Source organism: Catharus ustulatus, chromosome 16 (genome assembly GCF_009819885.2).
Source record: "Catharus ustulatus isolate bCatUst1 chromosome 16, bCatUst1.pri.v2, whole genome shotgun sequence".
In the NCBI taxonomy this organism is placed as follows: domain Eukaryota; kingdom Metazoa; phylum Chordata; class Aves; order Passeriformes; family Turdidae; genus Catharus; species Catharus ustulatus.
Window position 1 is genome coordinate 12,215,133 of NC_046236.1, and position 18,871 is coordinate 12,234,003.

Consider the following 18,871-nt stretch of genomic DNA (forward strand, 5'->3'; position numbering starts at 1 on the left):
TGCACATGGTCTGAGAATGGACAGACTTTCTAATCATAGCACCAGGTGAAGAGCTGTGCACGTGTTGTGTGTCAGAGCCTCGGAGCAGTCCCTGAGCAGCTGGATAAAGGTGTTTCTTGCAAATGTTTGTGGCTGGCAGCATTTCTGTGTCTCACAGTTGGCCTCATCAGCCTCAAGAGCTGTCACAGTCTCTCACTCCCATTCCCAGTGCCTGCAAACTTTAATCCCGCTGGAGGCTGGTGTGGAGCAGGAGCTGTTCCCTACCCACACCCCAAGCACCTCTCCTCTCCAGGTTGGGGCACCAGACCTATCCTCCATCTCTGCCACTCTTTATCTCATCCCATTTCCTGGCCCCAGCTTTTCTGTCCTAATTAAATGGTAAAAACACGTGGGATCCAGGCCAGGCACGAATGGTTTCAGCAAAGCAATTAGCCCTACGTGAGCGAGGAACAATTAGCGCTGCTCTCTGGAATTTGGCCATTGTGCGGCTCATTGTATATTTTTGCCTTAAAAGGGGGCCAGCGTGTTGGGAGGGGAGCGAGGGCCCCCGTTCGCAGAGCCAGGCTGACATTTGCACTATGTTAGTCATGCTACATGTCAACATTTTTGTGAGCTTTCCAAAAACAGAAATTCTAATGGGATGTTTTAATCCCATCTTCACCCCCGCACGTCCCCCCGCCTTCCCCCCTTTCAGCTCCCACCTCCCTCCTCCTCCTCCCTGCCTTGCACAGCGCTAATACCATCCTCTCTCAGCTCTGGCTCCCGGAAACCAGGCGAAGCCAGAGCAGTGAAATTCCTATTTAAACTTGCATCACATGAAAAATGAACTGTTGCTTTTAATCCCTTTTGCAGCGGCAATGGGAAGGGAGCAAACAAATTTCCCAGGGGTGCAGTGGGGAAATTGGAAGGGGTGGGCTTTTAGAAACGCCAGGGCAAGCTGGGGGAAGTGGTGGGTGAGAATTGACTCACTCCTCTACCTTTGAAAAACCCCTCAGCAACTAAATGGGGACACCCCAAGGGTAAGGAAGAAGCCAAGAAGTTGTGGGGACCCAGAGAGAAAAGCCAAAATCCCTGGGAGCAATCAACATTCTGAAACAGCCTTTGCAGGAGCATTTCAAGGCCAGAGTGACACACATACCTGGTCTGGGTCAGATGCAGAGGGTGTGCACAGGAGGCTGTGGGACCTACACTGCTCCAGGGCCAGCTGCAGGCCCGGAGATGCTCAGGTCTGAGCAGGGAGTTCAAATGCATCCCTGATCCTTCTGCTGGCTCCCTGTCCCCAGGAGGGTTTGGAGACCTAGAGCTGTAGGTAGCTGTGGCCACGAAAAGAGTGGCCAGTGTCCCATCATGGAATGGGACCAGCCACTGCATCAGATGTGGGCAAAACCATGAGATTTAAGGAGTTATTAAGGCAGGTGCAGGTCTGGAGGGGAACACAGTGTAGGGTTTGGCTGGGATGGGCTCTAGGAGCAGCCTGCCTTTGGTTACTGTTCCTTATACAAAAATTGTATTACTATATATGACAATTCTTCTGTTGCTGGAGGTTGGACATGGAGTTTGCTGGGCCTTTGTCCATCTAGTCCAGCCCAGTGTGAGATTTGATTCCTGCCTCCTCCTTGGGGTAATCATCAAACACTTCCCCTGACATCAGCTTCTGGCTCTTTTTCAGAAAGGCAATGCAGAGAGGGACAGCTCACAACAGGAACATGAGAAAATTTGGGGCCAGAAAGCATGAGAGGCCAAAAATTAAAGGCCAGGAGCTGCAAGCTCTGCTGACCACACCTCTGGAAGGAGCTTGGGAAATCATCTACAACAAACTGTGATCTCAGCTTGTTGTGCTCCTGCTCTGCCTGTACAGATGGACACGTACAGACTGACAGACACAGGCTCCATGCACATCCCACAGGGAATCTCCCAAACAGGCACCAGCCCAGGGGACAGGGACCACAGGCTCTCTGCCAATGTCACCTCTTGGGAAACTGAGGCACAACAAGCTGAGCTCACTCAGTGGAAATGCTGCCTCCCTACCCTCTGTCTGTCTGTCCAGCTACCTGAGCACTGCTGAAGGCTCTGGCTCTGTAATAACCTCATGCAGTGCAGGGTTACTTAATTATTGTCTTTTTCCACCCCAAACTCACACTGCCAGTTAGTCTAAGCAGTGTGCAACAGCAAATCTCCAACCCAGAGCAGCTCTAAATCTCCCTAGTTTGGTCTCAGAGTCAACACCAAATGAGGCACCTGCAGCCTGAGACTGCTGCATCCAGCCCAGCATCCCTGGCTGTGTGACCCCCTCATGGCCCAGCAGCTGGACCCATGAAGAGGAAATGCTGCCCACCAGCCCAGGGATTTTGGGGTGACAAAGCCAGGTCTGTGACAATAGTCCTCACAGAGGGGTTACATCCATCTGATTTTGCCAGTTCAAGTTCCCTTTCCCTCATGCTTTTACCTTCATTCCATGGTTTCAACATCAGAATTCCATGCCCCAAAGGAAGGAGGGGAAAGCTCCCCTTGCACACCTTACACTGCCAAAACTCCCCTGAGATCACCATGACAGTGAAGCGCTGGGAGAGGCATTAAATCAGCAGTGGACACCCCACCAGTCTCCCCTCTCCCCACATCCATCTCCCCTCCCCTGGGCTGAATAGGGAGCATGAGAAACCAGGCTGGGCAGGGCCGGCCCCGTGCCCCTCGCTTTCTTTCAGGATCAGAGCATCTATGGGGCCGCTTGTGTTCCCCCAGCTCCTCTCCCCCCGCAGCACCGGGAGCTGTAATCCTGAGGCAGCGGGCTTGGAGATGGAGAAAAATGCAGGAGTTGGGAGGGGGAGACAGGGACCGTCCCTTCCCGCTACCACCATCGCCAAAGCCCCGAATTCTTAGACCTGGAGGAGTCACCACCAAATTCCATTCAACTGACAGAAAAGAAATCAAATCCTTTTAAAGAGAGCCCACTTTCTCCGCAAGAATGCTCCCTCGGCCTTTTGTTGCAGGGCTTTGCTTGCTCCCAGCAGCTCAGAGGAAGCTGCTCCAATACATTAACCAGTTTAACTTGCTCGTGACCCCCTCTGCCCAGCGCACAATGAAACTCCTCGCCCGCTTTTCTCCCTGGCTCCTTTTCAGGAGCTAAATCCCCCGCTGTTCCCTGCTCGCTGCCTCTCTCACTCAACCTTTCTCAGGCCTCTGCTTCAGCCCCGGGAAAATAATGACGCTTTGCATTTGTATAGCCCCCGGCCCCGTGGGATCTCTCAGTGCCCCGTACGGATCGAACCGTGTCCTCCCGCCCCGCCGAGGGGACCTGCAGTCCCCAGAGGTGGAGGGGAAAAGCGATGTAGGGTCTGAGGCCACGGAGGGCAGAGGGGGCTGGTAGCAGGACCTGGTGGCGCTGGAGCACATCGGGGATGGGGACATGGGGACAGTTCAGCATCAGGATGCATCATAGACACTGCGCTGGGCAGGGAGATGCTGACATGCTCCAGTCTTTGCAGCCACCTCAGAGGCACTGCCAGACCCTCTGCTACAAGGGCAGGAAGGTTTTCTGTTCCGAAGGGGGTTAAAAAAGCCGCGATAGATGAAAAAGCGGAGCCCTTGTCCTGGCCCTGACTAGCGGAGCCTACCAGACAATGGGAAGTTAACCAAGCCCGGAACGGGAGCGCGGAGTTCTGCCGCGGGGCGCTGCCGTTTTCCTACCAGTAATTGATGCAAAGTCTCTTTTGTGCTCTCAGAAAATCCCAGAAAGAAAAAAGCGGGGGGTGAGAGGCAGACCACGGGCAGGATCCAGCTCCTGGGCCGCCCTCCTCCGACATCTCCCTCCCAAACCTGAGCTGCACAGTTGGAGCAGTGGCCGAACCCCGTTAAATACCCCCGACAATACGAGAGCAGCGAAGTCGGCGCCTGACAGAGCTTTTAACCCCTGTCCGACGGAGCGCGTAAATCGCTCCGGGCACACAATGCAGCTCTGCAGCGCGAGCGCGGCATTTCTCTCGGATGACCTGAACACTTTATTACTGGGGATTTATTAACCATTTTTAGCAGCCCTGAGAACCTGGGAGCCTCTTAGGGACCACCTATTGAGTGCCGGGGTCAGGCTGCGAGCAGGGGCGATGCGGAGAGTTTAAACCAATTTAAACCGACCTAATACCATGGTGTGGTTGAAAGGGAGATGCCCCACGTGCAGCCCCAACCCTGGGTTTGGTGTGGGGCTAAATCCAGCTATCTGCAGTAGAAAATTAGTCTGGAGTTTCAGTAAAATTAATCTGAAGTCGGAGTGGTCATATTCTTGAGATTTGGGGGAGTTGAGCAGAATGTTGTCTTGGAACCATCTCAGTGGAGTCAGCCACCCCGCAGCCATAGCGAGCATCACCTCACATCTCGGTGGGGGGAGTTATGGACTGTGTCCAGAATTAGATCCTTTTTGGGAGAAGGAGTGAGATGCCCCTCCCGGTCCAGCTTTGGCATCCCTCCTGAAGAGCCACTGTGACAGAACCCATCTCCCCTGCCCCTTGTATTTATGGGGCACCCGACTTTGTCTGGCCCTGGAGTCACCCCTGTTGGGCTTAGGCTTCTTGTACCCAAAAAATTGTCTGAAACCAGTGAATCCAGACATTCCTGGCACCATCCTCCTCATGCCCACTTCCTGCTCCCTGCCCCTCAGGTACCACGCTGTGCCCAGTGCGGGGTAAGCAGGGTGAGTGCTCACACCATCGCTCCCCGGGGACACAGTGCCTCGCTGCCGACATCCACGTGGCAGGTGAGGCCCGAGCCAGGAGGACAGGCGCCTGCAGAGGAAGTCTGTAGGGATGCGGCCAGCGGCTGGACAATCCCGGGGGAATCTTGTTCTGGCAGGACAATGCTGCTGGAAGAACAGCTTCCCCTCGCTGCGCTCTGGGCAGAGCCGGGATGGGTGACAGGCGGCGCTGGGAGGCTGGGACAGCCCTTGTGCCGGCAGTGGTGGCAGCACAGCGGCTCCTCAAGCCCCTGCATCTCTGGGGGCCGGCGCACACAGAGCCCGGCGCACACAGAGCCCGCATTGTCACTTGTCCCGCGGCGCCGGCTGGGACCCCAACATCTGGCCACAGCGCGTGTCCCCAGCCAGTGCCCAGCCCAGAGCAGCTGGTCGGGGGAAAAGTGCCTTTCCTCCCCTTTTGGCTCCTGGAGAAAGGGGCTCTTTCTTCATTCAGGGTTTTGCTGCTCGGGCTTTTCAGCTGCCTCTCGAGCTGCACTTGCTGTGCCATCGGGTTGGAGACAAAGGGCGCCCAAAAAAAAAAGGGAATTGAGACTGGAAGGCTGGGCAGCAATAGCGGGAAGTGGGGAGTGTGGGATTCGGTTCCTGTGTTTGTACGGTCTAGCTGCCTTTTATTTTTTTTCTTTTATTTTGGGAGGCTACTTTGGCAACCCAGATCTGTCTCCAGATGTGGGTAATGCCTGGCAAAAGCAAACCCCACAGCCTCCCCGAGCATTTCTAGCCTGGGATCATGGTTCAAGTGCTGACCAGGAGAATGCACAGCCTAAAATCAAGAGGAGGCAAATGCTGGGGCTTGCCTGAAGAAGCAGTTTCCCTGCTTCATCCTGCCTGGTATTATGGTATTGTTTATCCAGTGCCAGAGATGAATGGAGCACGTGACAGCAGGAAAAATGCAAGTTGGACAAGGTCCCTGCCCAAAAATGCAGCAACCCCTGATTATGGCATTACATTGCAGCCCAGGCCCAAACCCAAATCCGCCTCCCTGTAGCAGCACACTCCCTGGGAAAGAAAACCCCCGAGAGCTCGCTGCTTACAGAGAGCAAGGGGGGAAAGAGGTCCGGGAATTCGGCGCCAGGAAAATATCAAGTTGGTAGCACATCTAGGACCAGATTTCCACCCAGTTTTCTCTTTCCACCACCACTTCTCCCACTGTCTGGCTGGAAAAAATGGTGTCTCATTTAACAATCGATCGTTATCACGATTAGTGATCGCTGCGGGCGGGCAGGGGAAGGGGGCTGCTTGGTACCTATGTAACGTTTATTTTCAGCTATCCCAGCACTTCGGGGCTCTCCATCAGCTTCAAAACACGGTGCTGTGCCCGGGATGAGGCTGGTCAAGTCTGGGAGCCTCTCCAGGTCTCCCTGAAGAAGGGATGAGAACAGACACCCCTGGCTCCCTGTCCCCAGATTTACCCACCAGAATGGAGCTTGGTGGAAGTGAGAGGAGTGCTGTGGCTTTTGGGGGGTTGGTGTGTTTGTTTTCAATTATGCTTTGCCTCAGAGGATGCTGATGGGACAATGCCCAGAGTTTGGTCAGGCTGATCAGCTTTCTGGAAACCTCTTGGACAGGGCTGTGAGAACATCTCTGTGCAGAGCTTTGGGGAACGACAGCTTGGGATGGGGAACGCACCCGCTGCTGCCGACAGAGCAGCGAACGATGCTCTCAGCGTGCCGGGGGCTACAGGGGACCAGAGTGTCCGTATCCCCGGGTATCGAGGGAAAGGGAGGAGGAGGAGGAGGAGGAGGAGGCTCCGGCACCCTGCCCGCACCCAGCCGTGCGCTCCCGGCCGCGGGCACGGAGATGCGCAGGGCAGAGCTCGGGACCGGCCGGGACGCGTGCAGGGGCTGGCGGGGAGGCCGCGGGGGTCGGAGGGGCGCGGGCGGTCCGCGGGCAGGGCCGGGCGATGCTCACGCCCCGCGTGGGGCGGCCCCGGCTCCGTCCCTCCCCGGGCGGGGCGGGCGCGGTTTAAAGGCGGCGACGGGGCGGGGGACGGCGGTGGCGGCGGCGCGGAGAGGCGAGGAGCGGAGGGAAGGATGTTGAAGAGCTGCGGGAGGAAGCTGCTCCTGTCCCTCGTGGGCTCCATGTTCACCTGCCTCCTGGTGCTCATGGTGGAGCCGCCGGGGAGGCCGGGGCTGGCCCGGGGGGAGGCCGGCGGGGCGCAGCGGGCGCTGCAGAGCCTGGGGGCGGCGGCGGCCGTGGCCCCCCCGGCTGCGCAGGGGCCGCCCGGGCTCCGCAGCTTCGCCGATTATTTTGGGAGGCTGAGCCGAGCGCGGCGGGAGCTGCCCCCGGCCCCGCCGAGCCCCCCGCGCCCGCCGGCCGAGGACATCTCCCCCCGCGATGTCTTCATCGCCGTCAAAACCACCAAGAAGTTTCACAAGGCGCGGCTAGAGCTGCTGCTCGACACCTGGATCTCCCGCAACCGCGACATGGTAAGGGATGGGGACAGGGATGGAGAGCGGGCTGGTCCGCACCGCTGGCCGGGATGGAGCGGCTCGGGACGGGCTGGAGCTTCCCCGCCGCGCTCCTGGCCCTGCGTTCTGTGGGATCCGGGTGCTGCCGTGACCCAGCAGATACCACCTCCCCTTCCCTTTTGCCCCGTACCGCTGAGCTGGATGGTGTTCCGAGGCTGGCTGGGCTGTTCTAGAGCCATCTGTGTTTTCGGGAGGGTGAAATGCAGCGTTGCAGGGTGAGTGATGGAGAGAGCCCGACCTTGGCTCCTCACGCTCAGAAACCTCCCCAAACTCTGCTCTGGGGTCCTTTCCGCTGAGCATCTCCCATTGCAGAACTGGACTGAGTTGCTTTCTGCTGGTGAGGCTGAGGCGCACAAACTGAGGTGTGGAGGTGCAGCTCAGCCTGTGGGTGCCACACTCCGAGTCAGGTCCCTGCATTGTGCTGCTCAGAGGACACCCAGTTTATGAGCCCAGGGCTGGAAGAGTGCCGGGATGTGCTGAAGCTCTCGGTCTCCTTGCAAGGGTCTGGGCAGGACTAGAGTGGCTGGAAGCTCTTGTGGGTCTGCACCGCCTGTCCCACACCGGGGCAGCTCCAGCAGTCTGGTTCCTGACCTTACTGATGTCCTGATGTCCTGCCCAGAGTCCTGGCAGTCCCTTACTCTGTCCTTCAAGTACTGAAGCAAAATTCAAAAGGAAAAAAAAAAAAAAAGCTGTTTCCTTAGGAAATGTGCTTTGCCATTTGCTCTTAAGACACTTTTTCTGCCCTTAGACAGCTTCCCAAAAGTAAGTTATGTCTGGTCCTAACCTTTTCTTCCTACTGTCTTCACGTGTTTCCTCCTGGCCTGGAACTCTTTCTTGCTTGGAAATCTGGAGTGGCTGAGGGTGGAGGCCATGGGGGAAGGATTGACCTGCCCCTGCCCTCTTCACCCAAGCCTGGGGGACCTTGTGGGGTCTTGGCTCCTGCACTGTACCCCAAAAATTATCTTGCTACTTCTTTTTCCCTGTGAATTGTGTTCTTTTTTTTTTTTTTTTTTTTTTTTTGCTCAGGTTTCCTGGGCTTGGCAGTGGATCTGCCACTTCTCCTTGGTCCAGTTATTTAATGGAAACCTCTTTTATGCTCTGCTGTCACTGCGAGGGGGTGGTGAGTGGTGGTGGAGTGAAACGCTCTTTGAGCACCTACAGATGATCCTGGGAATGGCTGCTCTTTTTTTTTTTCCCTCCCTCTTGTGAGCTCCGACTTTCTTCTAGGTTTTCTTTTTTTTTTTGTTGTGCTTCGTTTGTCCGTTTGGATTCCCAGAGCCCCAAGGCTCGGCTCTCACGCTGTCCCCCTGGGCAAGCTAACAAAGCCCCTTTTCTCCTGGCGCAGAGAAAAGGCTTCGCAGCCTCTTGTGTGGCACTTTCCATGGGAACGAGGGAGCCGGAGCCGGCCGTGTCCAGGTCAGGTTGCCTAGAGATGAGGGCCATGAAGCCAGGGGGGCCGCAGCCCGGCGAGGTGCCTGCCTGACAAGCCAAGCGCTGAGTGACGGCTCTTGTACAGCACTTGAGGACAAGGAGCTGCCGAGAGAGCTGGAGGCAGCACAAACTCCTGCGGAGCAAAGCTGGGCTGTGGGGATGCGAGGCAGAGGGGATGAGCCCGCTCTGCTGGACGTGGTCAGCTCCTCTCTTCCCACACCGACCCAGCCACTGTCTCTGGGAAGCTCTGAGGCACCCAGGGCTTCTCCAAACTTGGCATCAGGTTGGGGTTTTTGCCTGCAGAGTATGGGATTGGTGCTATGGGGCTCTTCTCTCTTGCTTCCCTGCAGTTCCTGCATCTCTTCCTTGCCTGGCCCCCTGGTTCCCATCCCAGGAGGGTGCTTTGGTGGCAGCAGGGCACTGCCTTTGCTCAAACGTCTCTCTTGGTCTGAGTCAGGCCTGTCTCTGCTCATCCTCTCTCTCTGGTTTCACTAACGGTGCTCAGGCATGTGAGCTGCCTCACCAAGGTGGGGAAGCTCCTGCCCAAGGGCTGACAATCTCCCTTGCCTGATGCTGCGTCTTTCTCCTGATCTCCTCTCTCTCAAACCCCAGGCTCCCTCTGGCTGTTCATTAGCCGGGCAGGAGGGATGCAGACCCTGCCGAGAAGGGGTTAAATCGATCAGGTAGCTCCAGCCTGGACCCTGGCAGATAGGGGGAACAGCCATTGTGTCCTTCCTTGGCTGTTCTTTGTTCTGCCCACAATAGTCCCTGTTTCCTGCCCTCTGTCACCTCCAAGACACTGCAAAGGGCACCCCCTTCTCCTTCCTGCCTCTGCACAGGGACAGCACATCCCTGTTCCCTTATAAATCTCCTCTTTGGGTTGCACAATCCAGGCCGGACAAGCTCGTTTTGGAGGAGAGTTATGGGTTTTCCCCTCCTTGCTCTGGGGAGAGTTTCCAGCTGTCTCAGTATCCTTGGGATGCTGGAGTTCGGGCTGAAGAAACTTTGCACTTGAAAGGAAAGAGAGTGGGGAGGAGAATGGCCATTAAACAGAAATGCTGGACAGGAGCAAGTCCAAATCCGCTGCCTTCATGCCGAGTGGGGCTATTTGCAGCGGCAGAATTGCCAAAGACACCTCTGCCGCCCCTGGGGTTACCCCGAAGGCGGCTGGCTGTCCCTGGGGCACCCCAGAGGCATGCAGGCAGCTCGGCACACGCCTCGGAGCCCGCCAGGGCTCCAGCCCGGGCCGCCGTCCCGGCAGCGTGGGATCCGCTGGCTGCCTCTGCTCGGCGGCGCGGTAATTGCAGCTTTGAAAAATTCCTGCTCTCGGGGCAAAGGCAGCGGGTCTGCCTTCCAAAGAGCACGCTCCTCTGGTGGCGGCTCCCAAATTTCTCTAGCACCTTGGCCAGGGTCCCCACCCAATGCTGGAGTGTGCTGGCATGCGGGTCTCACTCGCACTCCCACCAGAGTGGCTGAGAGCAGGGACTGCTCATCCCAAAGCAGCCCCGTGGAGCAGCTGCCTCCCCCCAGCCTGGGCTGTGTGCCAGGACCTGCTGAGCACTGCTGAACTCGGATCGAGTGTGAGGGTCCCTCCCTGCTGTCCCCCGGGGCAGCCTGTGTGGGTTTAAGGGGTGGGAGCCCCTTGATTTCCCGTCCCAAGCGCTGCTGCTGTCCTTGCCCATAAAAGCCCCGGAGCCGGTGAGCGGCGCGTGGAGCACCAGGCGGGAGGGTGGGGGACCCTTGCCACACAATGAGCTCATTGTTTGTGAGGAGGTTATTAAAAAATTATAGCATTTAAAATTACAGTGGAGGATTCTTCCTCTTGCTGAAAGGAGCAGGGGGAGGAAGGGCCCGCGGCCCTGCGAGCCCCTTCCCCGCCTCTGCAGGTCCCTGCCCTGGGATCCTCTGCCAGCACAGACCTGCCCCGGTCCTGGGGAAAGCCACCACCAGGGATTGGGGCTGCTGCCATAGCGGGGACATCACCAGCACACTGCTCCCAGATTGTTGAAGAGGAGTGGGGATTTCCCCCCTAAACCCCAAGGCTGGAGGGAAAAGAAGAATGTTTGGTGTGGGGGGACACAAAGCTGGGCAGCTCTGGCAGCATCCTGACCTGCTCCAGAGCCCCTCGCCCAGCTGAAGAATGAGGCCCCCACTACCAGCCCTTCTTTCCTCTGCACCCAAGTGGGGTGGCTGTGAAAAGGGTGCTGGAGTGCTCCATCCTCTCCCAGCATGGGGAAGTGAGATGTGGCACCGAGTCAGGATTTGTGCACTGCAGCGTCACGGGGTCCCTGCCTGGCTGAGGTTCCCCTTTTGGTGGGTATGCTGGTGGGATGGTGGCAAGCATGAGATGTGCTGAGCGTGTGTCACCCTGGGAAATCACAGAACCACTCGGCCAGGCAGCACAGAGAGGGCCACGATGACCCCGGGGTGGCCCTGGCTGGTGGAGTCCTTGTGCAGCACCCAGCCATGAGCAACCCATGAGCTCCACCAGTGGAGGGGAAATGAGTCACCCTGAAAGGAGAAATGAAGGGGAGGCAAGAAAAAAAAAAGAAAAAAATAGAGCCCTCCCCAAGGGCAAGGAGGAGGCAGTGGGGGCTGCCGGCGGCTGCCTGGCTCCTGGGGGGGCTGGCCCCGTTGTGGCCGCGGGGATCCCGGGTGCCGCTCAGTCCCGTGCATTGTGCGGGGCTGCGAGCAGCGCTGGCAGCTATTGTTCGGGAGGGATTTGGCATCCTGTGTTTCTTGAAGCTGCAGTTCTGAGAACAATGAGGTTTCCTGCAGGGGTTGAGGAGGGGGAGGGCAGCGAGCCCTTCCTTTCTTGCACCCTGCAGGAAAAGTTACTGCGGGGGGGTCCAAGAGGTCCTTGCACCCCTCGGTGCTGGGGCTGGCACAGGGGCCAAATGGGAGAGAGGTGGGAGTAAGGGCTGGGAGTGCTCTCTGGCCCTACTGGGTCTGGAGGTGGTGGTTTATAGGTGACAGTCCTGGGATGCTGGCTGCAGTGCCCATTTGCACCACTGTAAACTGGACACTGCCTCATATCGGGCATCCCACATGGGAAATGCCAGAGGTGGACTTATGTTTTTTACTTGCTCTCATCCTTTCCTGGTCTATCCCCTCCCAGGTTTGGCTGTCACCTCTGTTCCTCTCCCCTGCAGCCCCAGGTGAAGGGCCATGCAGGCAGGGTGCACCCCCTTTCAGGAAACACAAATTAATTACAAAATTAATTTTTAAAATGAAACCTTTAATTATTTTAGTTTTAATCAAATGTCATGATGAGGTTGTGAGGGATGTGGGAAACCTGTGAGGCCCCAATAGGTGCCCACATGGGGTGACTTGCAGCAGTGTGCCCCTGTCCCAGTGGTGCCACCTGGTCCACCTGCGCCAGGAATATTGCAGGGGTGTGTGTGGGGAGAGGCTGAGGGGAGATGCCTCGGTAGGATGAAACGTTTCAGTGCAGGCGAGTAATAAACAATTGTCCCTGTGGTCTATTTATAGAGGCTGAGTGCAGGATTAGTTGTGGGGTTATTTTTGGAGCAGCTGAAGGCAGTTGCTGGACGGCGCTTCTGAGCTAATCAAGCAAACATTTTCTGTCTCGCCTGTGCGCAGGCTGTGTGTTCCCTGGCCCCCTCCAGTGAGGCTGGAACCTGGGCTGGAGTGCCAACCCCCCTGTGTGATGGGGCTGTCTCAGGCATTCTTGGATGCTGTCCTGCTGCCCTGGTTCAAGTTGTACCCCAAGCAATTGCCTGACCCCTCCCTGAGCACCTGGGGGAAATGGGGAACAGCAGCCGTACCCCGAGTTGTTTGGGGGTGCCACCCCCTCCTCTGCACACAGCACTGACCCTGTGCCACCCCAGCAGCGATGTGCCCATGGAGACACAGCAACCAGGGCCGTGCAGCTGATGGGTCCCCATCCCCCAGCTGTCCCCTCCTCAGCAGCGCTTCCCCATCCCTTTTGCTCAGAGCCTTCCTGACCTCTGTCCCTCCCCACAAGCCGGGCTGCATGGCAGGCTGTGCATTTGTGAGAACTTGCCTTCCCACCTCCTCCATCATTTTTTTCCCCTCCACTTTTTCTTTTCTCCTTTTCAAGCCCCAAAGGTCACTTGTAGCCCCGTCCCCTCCCATTGAGCCTGGCTGCAGTTCTGGGCTCTCCCCACCAGCCCCGGCTGGGGACCTGAGCAAACAGGGCCGGGTTAACCAGTGCAGCTGTATGCTAATGACTGCTGCCCGCTTAACTCTCCTCGCTGAGTAAAGTCAACCCCACTATTGTACCCAGCTCCTCAAACAAGCCACAAAACCCCAGCGCGTTCCCGGGGCCGGCTGCGGGGTGGCACCCAATTTCCAGCTCACTTGTAATTCATCATCCCCAGCGCTCCATCGTCCCCCCTCTGCTGCCTCCTGCCTTTCCCCCCCAGCCCTTTTGTCTTTCTTCCTTTGCCCTTTTGTGCACGTCTGGTTTTTAATAGCGCTTGGCAGCTGGTTGTGGTTTCTCTCCTCCAGCTTTGTTTGCTGCCCGCTGATTGATGGCGATGCCTTTCCCACCCCCTGCTCTCTCCTCATGCTTCTCGTCCTTCCCCAAATCCCAGGCCCGGAGCAGCCCCTCCAGTCCTCCTCCCTGGGTGACATATGCCAGGAATTAGCTGTGTAAATAGAGGAGTGCAGCCGGGCAGGCAGCTCGGGGCCGGGGAGGAGCTCGGGTGCTGCCTGGCACCGTGGGGCTGTGCTGGATGGGGCAGGGGGGGACCATCCCCTCCTCGGGGCTGGCAAGTGGCACCCACTGGCACCGTCTCAGCCCCCTTGGGTAGGACACAGGGAGCAGAGAGGGGTCACAGAGGTATTGTGCAAGTGGCCAAGGACAGCCACGTGCTGTTGACACAGGTGGGGACGCGGCTGGGAGCCGGCGCCATGGGCAAACACACCTGCCTGGGCGGCTGCTCTGGCATCCCCGGCCACGCGCGCCGGCTCAAGTCTGAAATCCCTGCTCAGATCAGGCCGCGCTCTGCACCTGCTCTCCTTCCCCCTTGTGCAGGGGACAGCCCCTGTGGCCCCCAAAACTCCCTGCCAGCTGCTGCCCCGTGCAAAAGGCGAGAGGATGAGGATGCCCCGTGCGGGGGCTGGGGTTTGCTCCCAAGTGCAGCTCAGTGCCTTTCTTGGTCTGAAGCTGGGTGTGTTGTGTGGGTGCCTGGCTCTCCAGGCTTTGACAAGGGGGAAGAAGTCACCACCAGCCTCCAGGTGCTGCCCAGGAGTGCTGTGTCACAGCCAGAGCCACATGGTCTCAGCCCCTCGGTCCTCAGAGGTGCCTCGTCTTCTCTTTCAGACCTTCATCTTCACTGACGGGGAGGATGAGGAGCTGAAGAAGCAAGCACGTGAGTCTGTGGCTCTTGTCCCTTTGTGTGTGTGACCTGGCCAGGTCCCCTGAAAAGCTCCCACCCGTGGAGCAAGGTTGGTGTGGGGTCTGTCCTGGAAACTCTGAAAAAGCCCATACCACAGGAACCTGGGTTGAGAACGACACAATTTGTTTTCGCTGGTAATGCTTAAAGCACCCTTGGCCTGGGGTTCCCATCTGGGGACAGATTTACTTCCCCATCAGCCCAGCCCATCCCCTGCATGATGCTGGGGGTCACAGTAACAGGGTGGGTGCCTTTGCATCACTTTGTCCCTGGGGTGAGCTGGGATTGATGGCAATGCAGACAGGGTTTCATGGGAGCATTTCCCGGGCTGGGGTCAGCGTGGTGTATTCTCCCCATGCTAATGACTCCTTTTCAGGCTGGGATGTGATTGCCTTTAGCTGGGCAAGCAAAATAGGGCAGGATTTTTGATACCATTTCCTGGGGAAGCTCACTGACACCCTTTCCCCCCCAGGGTGGCTGGTGCCCCTTTGGCAAGGTGATATGGGATGGCATCATGTTTAAAACATGGATAGGGTCGATCTGTGGTGCATCTGCTGCACCCACATTCCTAATTCATCCCTTCCCTTCTCTCACATGAACACAAAAGGCATTGCCCCAAAAATTTATCATTTGCCCAAGACAACATAGCATGTGGGTCACTGAGCATTGGGGTCATCCATGAGTTTCCATTCCCTGGCACACCTGGGACACGTGTGCTGAAATGTCACCGTTTGAGTGTGTGGGGAGGCGTGGGCTGCACCAGTGCTGGGTTTTGACCTCTCTTTTTTTCCCTGCAGGAAATGTCATCAACACCAACTGCTCGGCTGCCCACAGCCGCCAGGCCCTGTCCTGCAAGATGGCCGTGGAGTACGACAAGTTCATCGAGTCTGGCAGAAAGTAAGCAGTGCCCAGGGGAATGACAGGGCTGAAGGGGGGCAGGATGGTGCAAACAGACACCATTTGTGTTTTTGGGGTTGTTCCTCAGTGTGGGGACTGGGGACTGCCCCGGCTGGGTGTGACACTGCTCTCACTGCAGATGGTTCTGCCACGTGGACGATGACAACTACGTGAACGTGCGGATGCTGGTGAAGCTGCTCTCCAGCTACCCCCACACACAGGACATCTACATCGGGAAACCCAGCCTGGACCGGCCCATCCAGGCTACAGAGAGGATCAGTGAGAACAAGATGGTGAGCGTGGGGACAGTTTGGGTTGGTTTAATTTGGGCTGGGGGAGAAGGAGCTGTTGTCTCACTGCGTTGGTTCCCCTCTCTTGCAGCATCCTGTGCATTTCTGGTTTGCCACGGGTGGAGCAGGGTTCTGTATCAGCCGGGGGCTGGCACTGAAGATGAGCCCTTGGGCCAGGTAAGAGCGTTGCTCTCCCATGGGGACTCCTCATGGTCCCCAGGGCACAGAGAGGTGACATTTTTGGGGATGGGTGCTGGACCCTGTCCCACAACCTTTCTCTCTTTGCCTTTCTGGGGGTGTCTTCAGGGAGCTTGGAAACAAGCTGGGAAGGGCTTCAGTTCCCCCAAACTGACTTTTAATCAGAGCTGGGCACCCACTGGCCAACCCCAGAATGCTGCAGGGTGCCCACATCCCCTGGGCTCTGCTCCTCTGCAGCCCCTCTCTGTCTCCCCGCAGTGGGGGTCACTTCATGAGCACTGCAGAGAAGATCCGCCTGCCCGACGACTGCACCATCGGCTACATCATCGAGTCCGTGCTGGGCGTGAAGCTCATCCGGAGCAACCTCTTCCACTCCCACCTGGAGAACCTCCACCAGGTGCCCAAGTCGGAGATCCACAAACAGGTACCTCAAGTTGTCACCTAAAAATTGGGCATCACAGCTGAGATGTTGATTGACATGTGACCAAAACAGCAGAGGGGAAAAGCCCCATCCCTGTGGGATGATGCGAAGTGTCAATGGAGGCTTTGGGAAATGGGGTGAATTTTGCAGCTCCCCTTTCCTCTGCTTCGTCCTTATGGCCATGTTGGCCACTTCACCCCTCTGTGCTTGCCCCCCAGGTGACACTGAGCTACGGCATGTTCGAAAACAAGCGCAACTCCATCCACATGAAGGGCGCCTTCTCCGTCGAGGAGGACCCATCCAGGTGAGATGGGGGTCCCCGTTCCCCCCAGACCCGGCTGCCGCGGGGCCGCCGCCGTCCCGTGCTCAGCTTTGCTCCTCTCCTCCGCAGGTTCCGCTCCGTGCACTGCCTGCTGTACCCCGACACGCCGTGGTGCCCCACCAACATGGTTTACTAGGAGGTGCACGTGCCCTCCAACCTCGTCCCGAGTTTCCCCGGTATCCGACGGGCGTGCGGGACCTGCGTGCGGGTGTGTCGGTCCGGCCTCGCCGCCGGACGGACGGACGGACGTCGTTGCTGTGGTATTGCACAGTGTGTGTGTACTGAAGGCTGCTGTGCGGCCCCCTGAGCCCTGCCCTGCCTGCTCCGGCCGGGATGGGGGAGAGGGACGGGAACTGAGCACTTAAACCACTGGGCACCCCGCGGCTGGCGGGCCCCACGCCATGCGTGGGGAGCGGCCGCAGCGCGGGGCCCTGCCCCACCCCGGCCTTGCTTCTCCTTCTTTTTTTTTTTTTTTTTCTTTCAAATGTTAAGTTTTTTTGGTGTGTTCTTCCCCTCTTTGCATCTACCCCCCCAGTCTGCTCCCATAACCCCTCACCCAGCCCATCCTCTCTCCCAGTCCCAAAATCTCAGCAGCGAAGCTCTGGCTCCCAGTTCGGATGAGGGGTCCCTGTGGGTTCTGCTCTCTGGCTTGGCAGGCAGGCAGAGGTGGGCAGGGGAAGCCTGTGGCCATGGTAATGGTTCCTCCAGGGTCCTGCAAAGCTGCTGGGTGCTCAGCAGCCTCACTGGAGGGAGACAGTGGGGACAGAGCTGGTGCTGGTGTTGACTCCATTTCCCAGAGCTCCCCCCCACACGGGTGAAGCGTTGAGGGCAGCATGGGTGGGTGAACTATTTATGGACTGGTGTAAAGACTTTCTATAAATACAGGGGTGGGAGGAGGGCTTTTCCCGAGCTGCCACAGTGGAGTGGGCACCATGTTTGTCCAGGGTCTCCCTCCAGTGCTGCTCAGGCAGCCCTGCAGCTCTGCAAAGGGACACCTCGAGGTGCCTGGGGGCTGTGTGGCTGTCCCCTGTGGGCAGAGCATCCTCCAGCCCTGCCTTGGCTGTTGGTGCTGCCCAGCTGGGCACCTGCACAGGCAGGGGTTTATCCAGGGAAGGAGAGGGACCCTACATCCTCCGAGAGCTGCCCTGCCTGCCAACACCAGCCCTCTCTCTGCCCCTGGGCTGAGCCAGAGCTGAACATTTCCAACTTGAAGCTGAGTGAAAATAGCCCATAATGGGTGTGTTGTAAATATGTTATTGAGCCAGTATTTTTTTTACTGTGCCTTTTTTTTTAAGAGAAAAAAAAAAACACATTGAGAAATATGTAGATTTTAAGATGCTTTTTATACATTTTCTGTGGATCAGAAAAAGAAAAATCCCCGACCTTTGATAATCTGTTTAAGAAAGAAAAAAAAAAATTGCGATGTCTTGTAACTATCACTTACCTTAATTTATATGTTCCAGTATCTGGAATGTCACTCTGTGCTTTTTGTAACTAGGATGTGTTTAAAGCAATAGATGTGGGAAGGGGAACCAGCATGGACAGTGTGTTCTCAGGGACCTGAACCCGATCGCTGCCACGGGGTTCCCGTGGGAGCGGTCACCAATAAAGCGGCTTTTTTGCTGACCACAGTCACCTGCTCCGGGCTCCGGCGTCTCTTTATGGATGTGCTGCTCTGAACACCCCTTGATCCCCCGCAGATGTTCTCACCTCTGGCCGAGCTCTCAGGGATGCCCAGAGGAGGGGCTGCGCCTCCATCCCTTTTTTCCCACGGGTACCGCGGTCCTGCTGGCCATTTGCATCCCAGGGTGTGAGGGTCCTCTCCTCCTTCCCCTTCCCAAAAGGCTGGGACGGCTCTTGGCACCTCAGGGCTGGTTTTTCCCAGGCTCAGGGGTGGGAGGGAGGCGGTGGGGATGAGGTGAGAGCCGGTTGTTAGCAGGGTGTTGTTAACAGCCGGCGGGCAGGCGTGTGCGTGGGAAGGTTGGGGGCTGCGGGGGAGGAGCCCCTTCCCTCCCAGCCCTCCCCTCACCCTCTCCACCACAGTTTCAGCCAGCACTGAGCATCCACCTGCCAGAAACAAGCCCCAGCTTTCATGGGCTGTGGCCATAGCCTAAGATCTGCCCCCCTACTCCCCAAACCAGTCTTGTTTGTGCCACGGGTACCAACTTCCACCTGTGCCATCCCCTCCTCCCCGCCTTCCGACAGAGCCAGCACCCTTTTTTTTTATTTTTTCTTTTCAAGGCACACTTACTTACTTCACAGTTTCGCTTGAATCTCTGGGTTATCACGGGTTGGCCCTGCTAAAAATACAGGCTGGCAGGAAGTCGGCGTGTGCTGAAGCAGCCACCCCTCCTCCCAGCACCCACTCACCCTTCAGCCAGCCACAAAAATCAAAAGTCCCCCAACCTCTGCAGCCCTTGCTGAGGTGGAGCTCTGAGTGCCAGTGTGTCACCTCAGAGCAGCAGCAATGCCCTGAGCTGACCACCCCAAAACATGCCCTGGAGGAAGGGATGGATGGATGGATGGATGGATGGATGGATGGACGGACAGCAGTGCTGCCTTCCCCCAGCTGCCCAGGGCCAGGGATGGTGTGCTGGGTGCAGGATCTGGTGCAGGGTCGGCGAAGGGACCTGCGTCAGGCACAGGAAGCTGTGACACCCAGCCCTGTCTGCTCCCCCACCAGTTTTCCTATTGCTCACAGGCTGTGGTTTCGGCAGCG

General features: G+C 57.5%; 1 protein-coding gene across 1 annotated transcript; it reads left to right on the forward strand.

The window, feature by feature from the left end:
- The first annotated feature begins 6,691 nt into the window (after positions 1 to 6,691).
- On the forward strand, positions 6,692 to 17,787 carry LFNG (LFNG O-fucosylpeptide 3-beta-N-acetylglucosaminyltransferase). The gene is made up of 8 exons (XM_033074378.2): positions 6,692 to 7,167; positions 13,952 to 14,000; positions 14,822 to 14,921; positions 15,061 to 15,214; positions 15,303 to 15,388; positions 15,668 to 15,833; positions 16,049 to 16,134; positions 16,222 to 17,787. Exons 1-8 carry the CDS (start codon positions 6,772 to 6,774, stop codon positions 16,286 to 16,288), a joined length of 1,104 nt encoding a protein of 367 aa, XP_032930269.1. The 5' UTR covers positions 6,692 to 6,771; the 3' UTR covers positions 16,289 to 17,787.
- Positions 17,788 to 18,871: the final 1,084 nt, after the last annotated feature.

Excerpts from the sequence above, each read along its gene's own strand:
- LFNG (XM_033074378.2), top strand. The coding sequence starts at position 6,772 with ATGTTGAAGAGCTGCGGGAGGAAGCTGCTCCTGTCCCTCGTGGGCTCC. Across the intron at positions 14,922-15,060 it reads TTCATCGAGTCTGGCAGAAA|ATGGTTCTGCCACGTGGACG; the intron begins GTAAGCAGTGCC and ends CTCTCACTGCAG. Across the intron at positions 15,215-15,302 it reads GGATCAGTGAGAACAAGATG|CATCCTGTGCATTTCTGGTT; the intron begins GTGAGCGTGGGG and ends CCTCTCTTGCAG.